Here is a 15,632-nt window from a genome sequence, read left to right as displayed (position 1 = left end):
TACCTGGACACATTCAGCCTTGTCTGCCTCATCCTTTAAAGTTCTCATGTTTGGTCTCAAAATGGCGTTTAACACTCAATGTTCGGCAAACAACAACAGACTGACCCTTCTCATTGGCTCTGACCATGAAATATCCCTGGTATATCAGTCAACCTACAGTACCATAAATAACAGGCTGTGCAACTGCCAATGGCTGTGAAAGAGGTAACTGCATGGGGAGGTAACTCAACATTTCCAAAAAGGTTCCTCTTGCACATTTGCTAGTGTGCCATGTTGGTTTAGATAATGTGTACCAATGGTGGCACTCGTGCCTAAGGTTGCTGACCCCTGCTTTACAGCTTTGGGTAGGGCGTTCCACATCGATGTGGCATAATTGCGAACCGTGTTTAGTCCCTTGTTTGAGCCGAATCTGGGTTTAACATGATTTGTGGAGCTCCCTCTGGTGTTGTGATCGTGGTATTCACTGACCTTTGGGAAGTATTTTGACATGTACATGGGTACCTTAGTCGTATAGTGTATCTTGTTGACCAGGCCCATTGCAAGTTGCTGTACTCTGTCGTCTACTCTAAGCCATCCTAGGTTGTCAAAGTGGGCAGGGGTGAGGTGGGTTCTAGGAGTAAGGTCAAGCAGTAGTCTGACCAGTTTGTTTTGAGATCTGCCAGGTTATGACATTTATGCTTCTACCTAAAACTAGGTTATGTGAGTAGCTGGGATTGGTTCAGGTTCTGATATTGCTGTACAGGCCAAGATTTCACTGATCGCTTTAGTACTTAGACACATAGCACTATGTTGTATCCTCTCACCAGGCTCCAATGCAATGGGGCACATTTTCACATGATGTTGCTGTCAATGACGCATTATACAAAATGGTCATCAGTAGTGGCCACAGAAATAAACCCATATTCCATAATGGGACTTGAGTATACTGAATATTTGACCATACCAAATACCAAATATATTGCCAAAAGGAAAGGCCAATTTAAATTAGTATTAGCAACAGTAACAGTGTATTGCACTACTATTACTACTACTGTTAACTGTTAACTGTTACCCGTTATTGCACAAATGTATTGTTACCTGCTACCTGTTATTGCACAATTTTATTGCACACATTTTTTTGTATTGGATTCTATTATATGTTGTACCAATTGCACATCGTTGCGGGCAAGACCACCCGCATTTCATTGTATATCCGTATGCCGTGACAAATAAAACTCTTGACTTGACTTGACTTGATCTCATATAAAAGGCCTTCTAGTAGGCCAGTTGACTAACTCACATAATTAGCATCATATAGCCACAATACTAACTAACAATGCTTTACTTTTTCTCTTTCCTTGGCATGTCTCCCAGGGGGCCCGGAATCACTACTTACTGGTCTGTTTAGTCCTATCTCATTCCTCATCTCTCCTGCTCCATCCCTCATCTGCTGACTGTGGTCATCCTGTCCTGGGTGTGTTTGGTCTCCTGCTCCACTCTTCTTCAGGCTCTGTGATCCTGCACCTTTTTAGGGTGGAGGATATCGGCAGCCATTGGATGTGGTTGGCTGCCTGAATTTAGCTTAAGTCTATTGCTCTTTTTGCCCAACAAAGTAACTGCAATTTTTTTGAGGACCAGCACCATGAAAGGACAAGACAATCTGAATGTGTGCACATAACCTCACCATGCTCACTGAGAACACCTGCACAATGAGGATTACAGTTGATCACAAATGATGTGCTTGTTTATGTGTTGTGCTTGTAGTAGTAGTGTTAGCTTGTGTGCTATTTGATTGTTATTATTTACACTGTTTCTAAACAACTCCTAACTGATCAGAAAAAGTTACTGGAATATGTTGTTTCTTTACACATATGTTGGATTATGTAATTGGTTTGTCTTTTTTATTGGTTTGTCATGACAAACCAATTACATAATCCAACATATGTGTAAAGAAACAACATATTCCAGTTAACGGTATATTTTTTTAATGATTCGTTACGGCGAAATCAATACTTCCATTTGTATAAATTGCATTAAGCGGACCTTAGTATTGCTGCCTGGCTGAGGGGCTTGTTGCGGCTCATGTGCATGCGCACGCTCGGCCAATCAGAGCAACGCGGAAGGGCTTGTTGCTTACCGAAAGTATTCACGCGGTTGGGGCTCCTTTTGCACAAATTACTGCATCAATACAGCTAAATATATACTTTTCCACGATATTCTAATTTATTGAGCTGCACCTGTACATCACTGTGCTCAGGAGGCAAAAACGATGTCTAACATGCCTGCCATGTATCACAAACAGTACTGTATTTGCAAATCTGGTATGTCATAAATGTATAGATGTAGCAGTACTGTCTATCTGTATGTCATGTATCAAGTGTCATGTGTCAAGTTCAAGTTTCTTTAATAGTTGTCATACAGAAGTACAGAATACTTTTATACAAAATGCTTCTTTCTGTTACGCTCCAGAGACTGCTAGACAAAAGATAAGTGAAATAAAATAGTATAGCATGTAAAAAAAATAGAAGTAAAAATAGAAGTCACGTACGTAGACACAGTGTAAGGGCCATATGAGTGTTTTGATTATGTCGGTAGCTTCTCCGATATATATATATATATTTTGTAATTGTGTTTAGTTTAAGGCACAATTAGGCGCCGGTGTGTAGAATATTAGAATTCATTTTGTCTAGAATAGTGTCTTATTTATGTTTGAACACTAGAGGGCTCACCGCCTCCATTATAGCCAGCTGGAAGTCATGAGATTACTTGAATGTAATTCAAGCATATATACCTTTAGGAGTTGAACATGAAGTAGTATTTTAACTTTGGGTGGAATAAAGTTTTAGAAACATTTGGGATGAATACACCTTTAAAGCTATTTGTGGGAATACACATACAAAAATAAAAACGAAAGAATGGAAAAACATGCAGAACTGATCGCTAATGCTGTCACGACCCTGATGAAGATGAACAGGAGCACTTGGATTGGCAAGGTATTGTATTGGAGCGGACCCACGACAGGATGAAGGATGACAGGATGGGTCAAGCGCAGATGACATTTCAATGGCAACCCCCCCAAAGGAATGCGTGTGTGCTGCCCATCTCACATGTGTTACAAATAAAGACTTCATAGTCCCATTTCATTCATTTATTCATTCAAACTATTTGGGGTTATAAGCTTTAAAAGGATTTGGGGAAGACACCATAACACAATTGGGTATTAGAACCTTTAAAACCATTTGGGTGGAATACACCTTTAACTGTCCTGCTACTGTTGCATCACTGTGATGTACTGTCCTGCTAACCATTTGGGTGGAATACACCTTTAACTGTCCTGCGACTGTACACCTACTGTACTGATACTGTACACATACTGTACTGATACTGTACACATACTGTACTGCTACTGTTCACACCTCCTGCACATTGTGATGGGGCTGTCCTGCTAACCATTTGGGTGGAATACACCTTTAACTGTCCTGCGACTGTACACCTACTGTACTGCTACTGTACACCTACTGCACTGCTACTGTACTGCTACTGTACACCTACTGATACTGTACACATACTGTACTGATACTGTACACATACTGTACTGCTACTGTACACACCTCCTGCACATTGTGATGGGGCTGTCCTGCTAACCATTTGGGTGGAATACACCTTTAACTGTCCTGCGACTGTACACCTACTGTACTGCTACTGTACACCTACTGCACTGCTACTGTACTGCTACTGTACACCTACTGATACTGTACACATACTGTACTGCTACTGTACACCTACTGTACTGCTACTGTACTGCTACTGTACACACCTCCTGCACATTGTGATGGGGCTGTCCTGCTAACCATTTGGGTGGAATACACCTTTAACTGTCCTGCGACTGTACACTTACTGTACTGATACTGTACTGCTACTGTACACATACTGTACTGATACTGTACACATACTGTACTGCTACTGTACACCTACTGTACTGCTACTGTACACACCTCCTGCACATTGTGATGGGGCTGTCCTGCTAACCATGAATGAATGAATGAATGAAAACTTTATTTAACAGATTGCAGAATGGGTACAATACAGTACGGCTCAATACATACAATTGTTAAGGGGATGCAGACCTGAGAAAGACGTTTGTCTTGTTTCCATCAGGGTCCCCCATTTTCAATTCATATAGAATTTGGGTGGAATACACCTTTTTAACTGTCCTGCTACTGTTGCATCACTGTGATCCACTGTACTGCTACTGTATTAAAACCTTTAAAACAATTTGGGTGGAATACACCTTTAAAATCATTCGATTTGGGTTATAACCTTTAACACTATTTGGGTGGAATACACCTTTAACTGTCCTGCAGCCATTTTACCACTGTCCACTGTACTGTACAGTCCTGCTACATCACGGTCCTGCTAACCATTTGGGTGGAATAGACCTTTAACTGTCCTGCTACTGTTGCATCACTGTGATCCACTGTACTGCTATTGTATTATAACCTTTAAAACAATTTGGGTGGAATACACCTTTAAATCATTCGATTTGGGTTATAACCTTTAACACTATTTGGGTGGAATACACCTTTAACTGTCCTGCAGCCATTTTACCACTGTCCACTGTACTGTACTGTACAGTCCTGCTACATCACTGTCCTGCTAACCATTTGGGTGGAATACACCTTTAACTGTCCTGCTACTGTTGCATCACTGTGATCCACTGTACTGCTATTGTATTATAACCTTTAAAACAATTTGGGTGGAATACACCTTTAAATCATTCGATTTGGGTTATAACCTTTAACACTATTTGGGTGGAATACACCTTTAACTGTCCTGCAGCCATTTTACCACTGTCCACTGTACTGTACAGTCCTGCTACATCACTGTCCTGCTAACCATTTGGGTGGAATACACCTTTAACTGTCCTGCTACTGTTGCATCACTGTGATCCACTGTACTGCTACTGTATTATAACCTTTAAAACAATTTGGGTGGAATACACCTTTAAATCATTCGATTTGGGTTATAACCTTTAACACTATTTGGGTGGAATACACCTTTAATTGTCCTGCAGCCATTTTACCACTGTCCACTGTACTGTACTGTACAGTCCTGCTACATCACTGTCCTGCTAACCATTTGGGTGGAATACACCTTTAACTGTCCTGCTACATCACTGTGATGTACTGTCCTGCTACATCACTGTAATGTACTGTCCTGCTACATCACTGTCCTGCTACATCACTGTGATGTACTGTCCTGCTACATCACTGTCCTGCTACATCACTGTGATGTACTGTCCTGCTACATCACTGTCCTGCTACATCACTGTGATGTACTGTCCTGCTACATCACTGTCCTGCTACATCACTGTGATGTACTGTCCTGCTACATCACTGTCCTGCTACATCACTGTCCTGCTACATCACTGTGATGTACTGTCCTGCTACATCACTGTCCTGCTACATCACTGTCCTGCTACATCACTGTGATGTACTGTCCTGCTACATCACTGTGATGTACTGTCCTGCTACATCACTGTGATGCTACATCACTGTCCTGCTACATCACTGTCCTGCTACGTCACTGTGATGTACTGTCCTGCTACATCACTGTCCTGCTACATCACTGTGATGTACTGTCCTGCTACATCACTGTGATGCTACATCACTGTCCTGCTACATCACTGTCCTGCTACATCACTGTGATGTACTGTCCTGCTACATCACTGTGATGTACTGTCCTGCTACATCACTGTGATGCTACATCACTGTCCTGCTACATCACTGTCCTGCTACATCACTGTGATGTACTGTCCTGCTACATCACTGTGATGTACTGTCCTGCTACATCACTGTGATGTACTGTCCTGCTACATCACTGTCCTGCTACATCACTGTCCTGCTACATCACTGTGATGTACTGTCCTGCTACATCACTGTCCTGCTACATCACTGTGATGTACTGTCCTGCTACATCACTGTCCTGCTACATCACTGTGATGCTACATCACTGTCCTGCTACATCACTGTCCTGCTACATCACTGTGATCCACTGTCCTGCTACTGTTGCATCACTGTCCTGCACAGTACAGGACACAAAATGATTTAACTGCCTCTCCATCTAATGAACACACAGACTAGACAAATATCAAGATGTATCCATCAGTGGACCAATTGCATGCTTTTGAAGAGGACAAGAAGCCTTCAGTCGACTCCTTCAGACATTAAGCACCCCCAAAGCCCAAATGGAACGATAAAAAAAAAATATATATATATATATTATACTTTTTTTTATTTAATTTTTTTGTCTACTAATAGTCGACTAACGGCACATTTTGGCCAATCATAGTCGACTATCGAAATTCTTAGTCGGGGACAGCCCTAGTGTTTTCTAATGATGTCTCCAAGTGGCAGCATGTATAGTGAGAATAATAATGGACCAAGGCAGCGCCCCTGTGAAATTATCTCCAAGCCTGACGTAATATTTACTCCCTTTGATATATGTTCTGAACCAGTTTAATACATAGTCAGAAAGACCAACTAACTTTTCTAGATGATTTATTAGGATATCATGGTCAATCGTGTCAAATGTTGCGCTTAGATCTAATAGGACGAGAATTGAGACTTTGTTTGCATCAGAGTTTATTCTGAGGTCACTAATTATTTTTGTAAGTGCAGTTTCAGTGCCATGGTGAGTTCTGAAGCCTGATTGAAATTCCTCCATGATGTTTTTTTCTTTGAAAAAGGAGTTTATTTGTATTGAGAAAATTGTTTCAAGTATCTTGCTGATGAATGGGAGGTTGGATATCGGCCTATAGTTGGTTAGTACATTACTGTCTAGTTTGGGTTTCTTTAGTAAGGGTCTTATGATGGCTGTTTTGAATGCGTCTGGGAAAATATCTGTCAGAAGCTATGTATTTATAATATTTAGGACATGACTTGCAATAGGCTACTCTCGAATATTCGCTTAAAAATGCTGTGGGTATAGGGTCAATACAGGAAGTGGAGGAGTTACATTTCATGACAGTTTTGTAAAGCTCAGTTGATGTAATGCAAGCACATTTTCCTATGGTTACTTTTTCGCAGGGTTTGCTGATGGTGTCCATGTTTGTATCAGGACTAATGCTGGCTCTAATTTAAGTTATTTAGTTATTGAAGAATAATGCTAGTTCTTCACATTTTGATGCAGATGACTGTGGAGGGGTGGGGGACTACCACATGTGTAGAACTACCACATGCCTCCTCCGATACATATGGAGTCGCCAGCCGCTTCTCCTCACCTGACAGCGAGGACTCTCACTGGGGGAACGTAACGTGTGCGGAGGTTCACGCCATTTCCCCCAGATACCCTCCCTGCTGAACAGGCGCCCCGACCGACCAGTAGGATTCGCTGTTTACAACGACCAGGACACATACCCCACCGGCTTCCCACCCGCTAACACACTGCCAATTGTGTTAGTAGGGACGACTGACCAAGCCGGAGGTACCGCTGACAGCTGGATTAGATCCCAGAGTCTCTGCGGTGGTAGGCAAGTGCTTAGTCCACTGCGCTACCCAGCCGACCCTTCAGATGCATTTTTAACATGATTATAGATCATGTGTAAGAGTTGCAAGAACTCCAGAAATCTTCCAGATTGCTTTTGTGGAAGAATGTGAAAACGTCCCAGGAATCATTCAGCCCAGACGTAAAATCACCTGCTACACCATACACCTTAGTACTGTAATGTGTACTATATGTATGTACTGTAATGTGTACTATATGTATGTATGTAAATGTAAAAAATAAAAATAAACGTAAGTCTTCAGGGGTAGGGCCCGACAAGCCTAGTGCTGCTCCCAAGCCCTTTTCGGACAATTGGACAATGCTGCAATAGCAGCTGGTAAAACGTTGCCGATTTATGGAATGACCATTGTTATGTGTCCAAACCCCGAAATAAAAAAATTAACCTTGGTGAGCCTGTGTATCACAACAAATAGGGATATGTCTAAAGCATGGATTCTAAAATATTTTCAGCAGAGGACCCATAGGCTGCAATTAAGATTTACCTGGGACCCAGCCTTTTACAATGTATTTTACACTCAATGTGGGGACCCACTAGAAAGTGACCTGTGACTTGAAGTTCCTGAAGATGCACACTGATCTAATGGATCTAAAGGATCAGCACACTGATCTCTAAAGGATCTAAAGGATCAGCACACTGATCTAAAGGATCTAAACTGGATTCACACTGATCTAAAGTATTCAAATACATGAAAAAAATCGAATTTGGCAAGATATTGTGATTCACAGCATCTGATTCAGTCGGTCTCTACCACACACTGTATTACAATCAGAAGAACTTTACGCTACGCTCACCTTCGTCATAGTCTTCCTCTGAGGAGTTGTTGATGTAGTCAGAGCTGGAGTCGTCGTCCATACTGTCTGTCTGCCCGTGGAGGTCTGTCTGCCCGTGGAGGTCTGTCTGCCCGTGAAGGTCTGTCTGCCCGTGTAGGTCTGTCTGCCCATGGAGGTCTGTCTGCTCGTGGGGGTCTGTCTGCCCGTGCGGGTCTGTCTGCCCGTGGAGGTCTGTCTGCCCGTGGAGGTCTGTCTGCCCGTGGAGGTCTGTCTGCCCGTGGAGGTCTGTCTGCCTGTGGAGGTCTGTCTGCCCGTGGAGGTCTGTCTGCCCGTGGGGGTCTGTCTGCCCATGGGGGTCTGTCTGCCCGTGCGGGTCTGTCTGCCCGTGGAGGTCTGTCTGCCCGTGGAGGTCTGTCTGCCCGTCAAGGTCTGTCTGCCCGTCAAGGTCTGTCTGCCCGTGGGGGTCTGTCTGCCCGTGCGGGTCTGTCTGCCCGTGCGGGTCTGTCTGCCCGTGGAGGTCTGTCTGCCCGTGGAGGTCTGTCTGCCTGTGGAGGTCTGTCTGCCCGTGGACGCGCTCTGGTGTAGAGGGTGCTGTCGGCCGCCGGAGTTCCAGCTCTGCTTCCGGTTGGCTGCAGCCGTGAGGCTCCTCCCTCTCCCTCTCCAGCTCTGCTTCCGGTTGGCTGCAGTTGTGACTGTGAGGCTCCTCCCTCTCCCTCTCCAGCTCTGCTTCCGGTTGGCTGCAGTTGTGAGGCTCCTCCCTCTCCCGCTCCAGCTCTGCTTCCGGTTGGCTGCAGTTGTGACTGTGAGGCTCCTCCCTCTCCCGCTCCAGCTCTGCTTCCGGTTGGCTGCAGTTGTGAGGCTCCTCCCTCTCCCTCTTCACCTCCACCTCTACCTCCACCTCCACCTCCTTCTGCAGTTGGCGGTGATTCGGCTCATGGGTCTGGGGGGAGGAATATGGCGCCTTGCGCGGTCGGGAGAGGGGTTTGTGGTCACGCGGCTCCTTGGGGTAACGGACCGGGCGCGGCCTCGGGGGAAGGGGTTTCTGGTCACATGACTCTGTAGGATGAGGAGCAGAGCGGGGGGAGGGGACGGGAGCGGCCATGTTGTTTCCTCCGCTGGCCCCTGGCCTCTTCCGGTGAGCCGTGCTCTGCGGCTTACACGCCATGCATCACCGCCGGTTTGATCCTGGAAGAGAAACACAGACACGGCACAGTGTCAGGCCACCACTGAAGCAAACAGAGTCGCTGCGATCATCCCAAACGTAATCACATTTTACGAGGATGATACATATATACGTACTACGGGTATTGCACTACCACCCCTGCAGGTCTTATATAACGGGAGGTGCAAATCCAGAGCCTGCAGAATAATGAAAGACCCCCACCACCCCAACAACAGCCTGTTCAAGCTGCTGCGGTCAGGCAAGCGCCTACGCACACACGCAGCAAGAACAGAGAGACTCAGGCTCAGCCTCTTCCCCCAGGCCATCAGAACACTGAACACTGAACACTGAACACTGAACACACACACACACACACACACACACACACACACACACACACACACACACACACACACACACACACACACACACACACATGCTGCAATCGCTTTGAACAAAATGTCACTTTAAACTAAATGGAAAAGTCACTTTAAAGGAATGAGGAATATAAAGGTCACTTTAAGGAAAGAACAGATGTGGTTCTTGTATCTAGTTTAGATATAGTAAGTATAGCATAATGACAGAGTTAAAATTGTATATTGTATATAGTGTACATAGGACCCAGTGCCTTCTCAGGAATTTAGCATGTCTATTTTTATCATGCACATCTTATGTCTTCTTATTACCTGTTTTTTTATGTCTATTTTATTATTAGTATTATTGCACAATCGATGATCACCCGCATTTCACTGTATGCCCTGGTATGTATTAGGGCTGAGCCCAAACGTTCGAACGTTCAAACCTTCGTTCGTTACGTTGGCATTCGAATTCTAAATCAACATTTGAATATTTAATTTTAAATAAAAAAATAATAATAATCTTCTATTAATTCTGTTTAAACCAATTGGGGTTTTCTTCACAGTTGCAGATAAAGATTAGGCTACACTAATATTATAGTATTAAAAGAAACTGATGAGTTATATTCATTAAAGAAAGTTGATTTAATTGATTTAGTTGGGCTGGGGCTTCTCCCTGGGCTGGGTCTGGGTCTGGAAAGTTGATTTAATAAAAAAAAAATTACTAATTTAATCAGATTAATCACTTTATTCAAATTGAGGATTTAGTTTGAGGATAGTAAAAAAAGAAAAAAAAATGATAAAAGAGCATTTTTACTATTTTTTTAAATGATTATTTTTTAATTAAAAACGAAGGTTCGAACGTTTGTTAGAAAAAGGTCAGGTCTGGGCGCCTGCTCAGCGAAAGGCAGGACGTGGTGAAGGCAGCGTGACCTCCCACGCGTTACACTTCACCAATGAGAGTCCTCGCTGCCAGGTGAAAAGAGAGCCACTGGCTGTCTCCACATGTGTCGGAGGAAGCATGTGGTGGACTTCAGGGTTCCCTTGTAACGACCAGTAGGGGGAACATGCGCACAACAACCCGGTAGGGGAGGGGGGGAATTGGCATAACGACTAAAATTGGGATGGGGAGAAAAGCATAGAAAAATCAGGCGGAGAAAAAGAGGATTAAAAAAAGAGACTTGTGCTTAAAAAAAAATAGTGGCGCCAAAAAGAATTGTGCGTTAACGCGTTAATATCGCGTTAACTTTGACAGCCTACACGTAGTATCCCACTCGATACATCAAGACTCGGGTACGAGCCGGTCACCGCGAGCCAGATCGTATATCAACTCCTTCAACACGACAGCTGATTGCTGTTTGGACAGCTGGAGATGTGACCATTGTAATGTATATACCTTCTCCAGTAAACAACACACTTGCTCCCCTCCCTAGAGTGATCTACACACACACAGATTGGTCTAAGTGACTGTGACATGATTGGAAAACACATTACTGTATCTATCCATGTTTTAGTGAGGGATGTTGTCTTAGAATAGAATAGAATAGAAGTACTTTATTAATCCAGAGGGAGATTCAGCACCACAGATTGCTCACGATAAACATTTAGGTAGTCAACAATAAGGATACACAGTCAAAGATATACATTGGGCCAGATGATAACATTAAAGGAACACGGCAACATTTTGGTAAATTAGCTTACCGTCTTCTCCAGAGAGAGAGACAAGAAGATAGATACCAGTTTTCTCTGTGTGCGTTCAGTAGAAAGCTATCTGGCTGCACGTTAGCCTAGCTTAGCACAATGAATGGAAGCGGACATGGTCGGTTAGCCTAGGCACTGTCCAACTAACACCTCCCCCGAAGGCTAACCGGCCATGTCCGCTTCCATTCATTGTGCTAAGCTAGGCTAACATGCAGCCAGATAGCTTTCTACTGAACGCACAGAGAGGAAACTGGTATCTATCTTCTTGTCTCTCTCTGGAGAAGACGGTAAGCTAATTTCCCAAAATGTTGGCGTGTTCCTTCAAACAGCATGGGAATGATTTGTGCTTTGATGTTGGCGCCTATTTGAAAGGCGAGAAAAGGTTCAGGTTCATCGATTGTACAGTAAGTGACATTCTACTACTTATGTTTCCTCTATTTACTGAACTGGGCTCTGACCGTCACCAGGATTCTGAACCTCTAGCTCAAGGTGGCAGGATTCACCAGCCTGCCCTGGGCTTTATCGGTCACCTAAACAGCATTTTATGAATGAAAGTTGTTTTCTCAATCAACACTACAGGAGCTGTGTGACTAGTGTTCTCAATCATTCTCTACTACAGGAGATACTGTAGTGGGACCCTCACGGACTGAGCTGAGGCCCCCACACCCAGGGACCCTCACGGACTGAGCTGATGCCCCCACACTCAGGGACCCTCACGGACTGAGCTGAGGCCCCCACACCCAGGGACCCTCACGGACTGAGCTGAGGCCCCCACACCCAGGGACCCTCACGGACTGAGCTGAGGCCCCCACACCCAGGGACCCTCACGGACTGAGCTGAGGCCCCCACACTCAGGGACCCTCACGGACTGAGCTGAGGCCCCCACACCCAGGGACCCTCACGGACTGAGCTGAGGCCCCCACACTCAGGGACCCTCACGGACTGAGCTGAGGCCCCCACACTCAGGGACCCTCACGGACTGAGCTGAGGCCCCCACACTCAGGGACCCTCACGGACTGAGCTGAGGCCCCCACACTCAGGGACCCTCACGGACTGAGCTGAGGCCCCCACACCCAGGGACCCTCGTGGACTGAGCTGAGGCCCCCACACTCAGGGACCCTCACGGACTGAGCTGAGGCCCCCACACTCAGGGACCCTCACGGACTGAGCTGAGGCCCCCACACCCAGGGACCCTCGTGGCAGACTGTGATCTGAGGATTCCGGAACGTTAGGGGAGTAAATTAATTAACTTTGATTCAAGATTAATTTATTTGCAGAGAACGAAAGTGTTATCTGTGTTAATTCCTGGAGACTGCAGCGATCGTTATCAGTCATCATCGGAATGCAGCCCCCTTCATCAGCGGTTAGCTCGCTCACTCAAATGGTAAATGGCTGCTTTTTTATACAACAGCTTTTATCCAAAGCGCTTTACAATTTGTTCCTCACATTTTACCCATTCACACACACATTCACACACACATTCACACACACATTCACTCACACGTTCACACACCGACGGCAAGGGCAACCAGGCAAGGTGCCAACCTGCTCATTGGGAGCAATTAGGGGTTAAGTGTCTTGCTCAAGGACACATCGACGCGCTGCCCGGCAGGAGCGGGAATCGAACCGGGACTCTCCGGATTGCCAGACGACTGCTCTAGTACCTCCCGAGCCACTGTCGCACCCTCACTATGTTCCCCAAACCTTCCAGATGAACACTTTCTCCTTCGTTTTCCTGGAAATCTGTCCACCATCGACACCTACAGTACAACGGCATCTGACCACGATGATGACGTACTATAAGATCACAAGTTACTGAATTCGGTGGGCTGAATGGGTTCAGTTTGGTTCGCTTTTATTCATTTATTTAGACTAAGATTAAACACCTTTGCTCCTTGAACGAAAACTATTTAAGGAGAAGTGTCCAGAAACTCTGTATAGTACTGAGCCATTGCAATCTGCAATCCACAATAGGTTACATATGGCGGAGTGGTAGTGTAATCATGGGATTTGATTCTAATTTGATTCTAATTTGGTGCATCTCTAAACGCTTAATTTTCATCCAGACAAACCCTGACTATTGAACATTTACATTCAAGTTTACTTGTGTTTTATTTCCCCATGAATTCACACTGAAATCCAGTTAAACCATGCACTTTAACAGCACTTTAACAGCACTTTAAGGCTTTGTGTCCATATGCATGCTCAGAGCGTTTCCATAGCGTTTTTTCAGAGCGCCGAGGGCGTTTATTTTTGCGTCATCTGCAAGGGGCGTTACCTTGATGAGCGCGCTCCTCTCCCAAAAACGCCAGCCACGAGAGCGCCTATCGCGTCTGTAGCATAGAAATGAATGAAGGAGCTGACAACTCATAAAACGTCCCCGGTCGACACGGGCCCTAACAGCGTCTTTTAAAGTTCTAAAGCTCTACGCCTGCCTGCCTGCCTGCCTGCCTGCCTGCCTGCCTGCCTGCCTGCCTGCCTGCCTGCCTGCCTGCCTGCCTGCCTGCCTGCCTGTCTGTCTGTCTGTCTGTCTGCCTGCCTGCCTGCCTGCCTGCCTGCCTGTCTGCCTGCCTGCCTGCCTGCCTGCCTGCCTGCCTGCCTGTCTGTCTGTCTGTCTGTCTGCCTGCCTGCCTGCCTGCCTGCCTGCCTGCCTGCCTGCCTGCCTGTCTGCCTGCCTGCCTGCCTGCCTGCCTGCCTGCCTGCCTGCCTGCCTGTCTGCCTGCCTGCCTGCCTGCCTGCCTGCCTGCCTGCCTGCCTGCCTGCCTGCCTGTCTGCCTGCCTGCCTGTCTGCATGTCTGCCTGCCTGCCTGCCTGTCTGCCCGCCTGTCTGTCTGCCTGCCTGCCTGCCTGCCTGCCTGCCTGCCTGCCTGCCTGAATTAGCTGTTTGATGCCCTCGGCTGAGCCCCCCTGCGCCGTGGGGGTAAAGAAAATCACTTTCATCAGCCAATATATGCATCTACTGTATATTCATCCACACTCATTTTCATCCATATTAAAATAGCTGATCCCCATTGACCCTACCCCCCCTCTCTCTCTCCCTCCCTCTCTCTCCCCCCCACCCCGTCTCTCCCTCCCCCCTCCCTCTCTCTCCCTCCCTCTCTCTTCCTCCCTCTCCCTCTCTCTCCCTCCCTCTCTCCATCTCCCCCCTCTCTCTCTCCCTCCCTCTCTCCATCTCCCCCCCCTCTCTCTCTCTTTCTCTCACTCTATCCCTCCCTCTCTCCCCCATCCCCCCCTCTCTCTCCCTCCCTCCATCTCCCTCTCTCTCTCTCCCTCCCCCCTCTCTCTATCCCTCCCTCTCTCCCCCCTCTCTCTCTCCCTCCATCTCCCCCTCTCTCTCTCCCTCCCTCCCCCCCTATATCTCTATCCCTCCCTCTCTCTCCCTTCCCCCTCTCTCTCTATCCCCCTCTCTCTCTCCTCCCTCTCTCTCCCTCCATCTCCCCCTCTCTCTCTCTCCCTCCCCCCCCTATATCTCTATCCCTCCCTCTCTCTCCCTTCCCCCTCTTCTCTCCCTCTCTCCCTCCCTCTCCCTCTCTCCCTCCCCCCCCCCCCCTCCCTCTCTCTCTCTCCCTCCCTCTCCCCCCCTCCCTCTCTCTCTCTCCCTCCCTCTCTCTGTCTCCCTCCCTTCCTCGGATACCAGCAGTGTGTTTTCAGTGCCTGACGAGACTGATCCATGACAGTCATTGAGCGGGACAGCTCCTCTTCACTCACACCCTGGGCGCCATTTAGCTGCTCACTTAGCAACTCCCAGGCTCAGTGTGTTGCTCTGGAGTCTCCCTCCCTCTCTCTCTCTCTCTCTCTCCCTCCGCCCCTCCCACCCCTTTCTCTCTCTCTCCCTCCCTCAGTGTGTTGCTCTGGAGTCTCTCTCTCTCTCTCTCTCTCTCTCTCTCTCTCTCTCTCTCTCTCTCTCTCTCTCTCTCTCTCTCTCTCTCTCTCTCCCTCCCTCCCTCTCTCTCAGTGTGTCGCTCTGGAGTCTCCCTCCCTCTCTCTCTCCCTCTCTCTCTCTCCCTCCCTCCCTCCCACCCCTCTCTCTCTCTCTCTCTCTCTCTCAGTGTGTCGCTCTGGAGTCTCCCTCCCTCTCTCTCTCCCTCCCTCCCACC

General features: G+C 46.8%; 1 protein-coding gene across 1 annotated transcript in view; it reads right to left on the bottom strand.

The window, feature by feature from the left end:
* The window catches only part of apba2b (amyloid beta (A4) precursor protein-binding, family A, member 2b), a gene marked incomplete at both ends in the record, with an annotated part of 110,469 nt that overhangs the window by 78,329 nt on the left and 16,508 nt on the right, over positions 1–15,632 (bottom strand). Inside the window, 2 exons of the mRNA XM_084308183.1 lie at positions 8,338–9,161; positions 9,332–9,501. Of these exons, the coding sequence (XP_084164309.1) occupies positions 8,338–9,161; positions 9,332–9,501 (994 nt within the window). The remainder of the gene's footprint in view (positions 1–8,337; positions 9,162–9,331; positions 9,502–15,632) is intronic.

This window comes from Notolepis coatsorum, assembly GCF_963971535.1.
Source record: "Notolepis coatsorum genome assembly, chromosome: 2".
Lineage (NCBI taxonomy): Eukaryota > Metazoa > Chordata > Actinopteri > Aulopiformes > Paralepididae > Notolepis > Notolepis coatsorum.
Note: the sequence above shows the minus strand (reverse complement) of the source record. Positions and strands in the feature narration are given on the sequence as shown.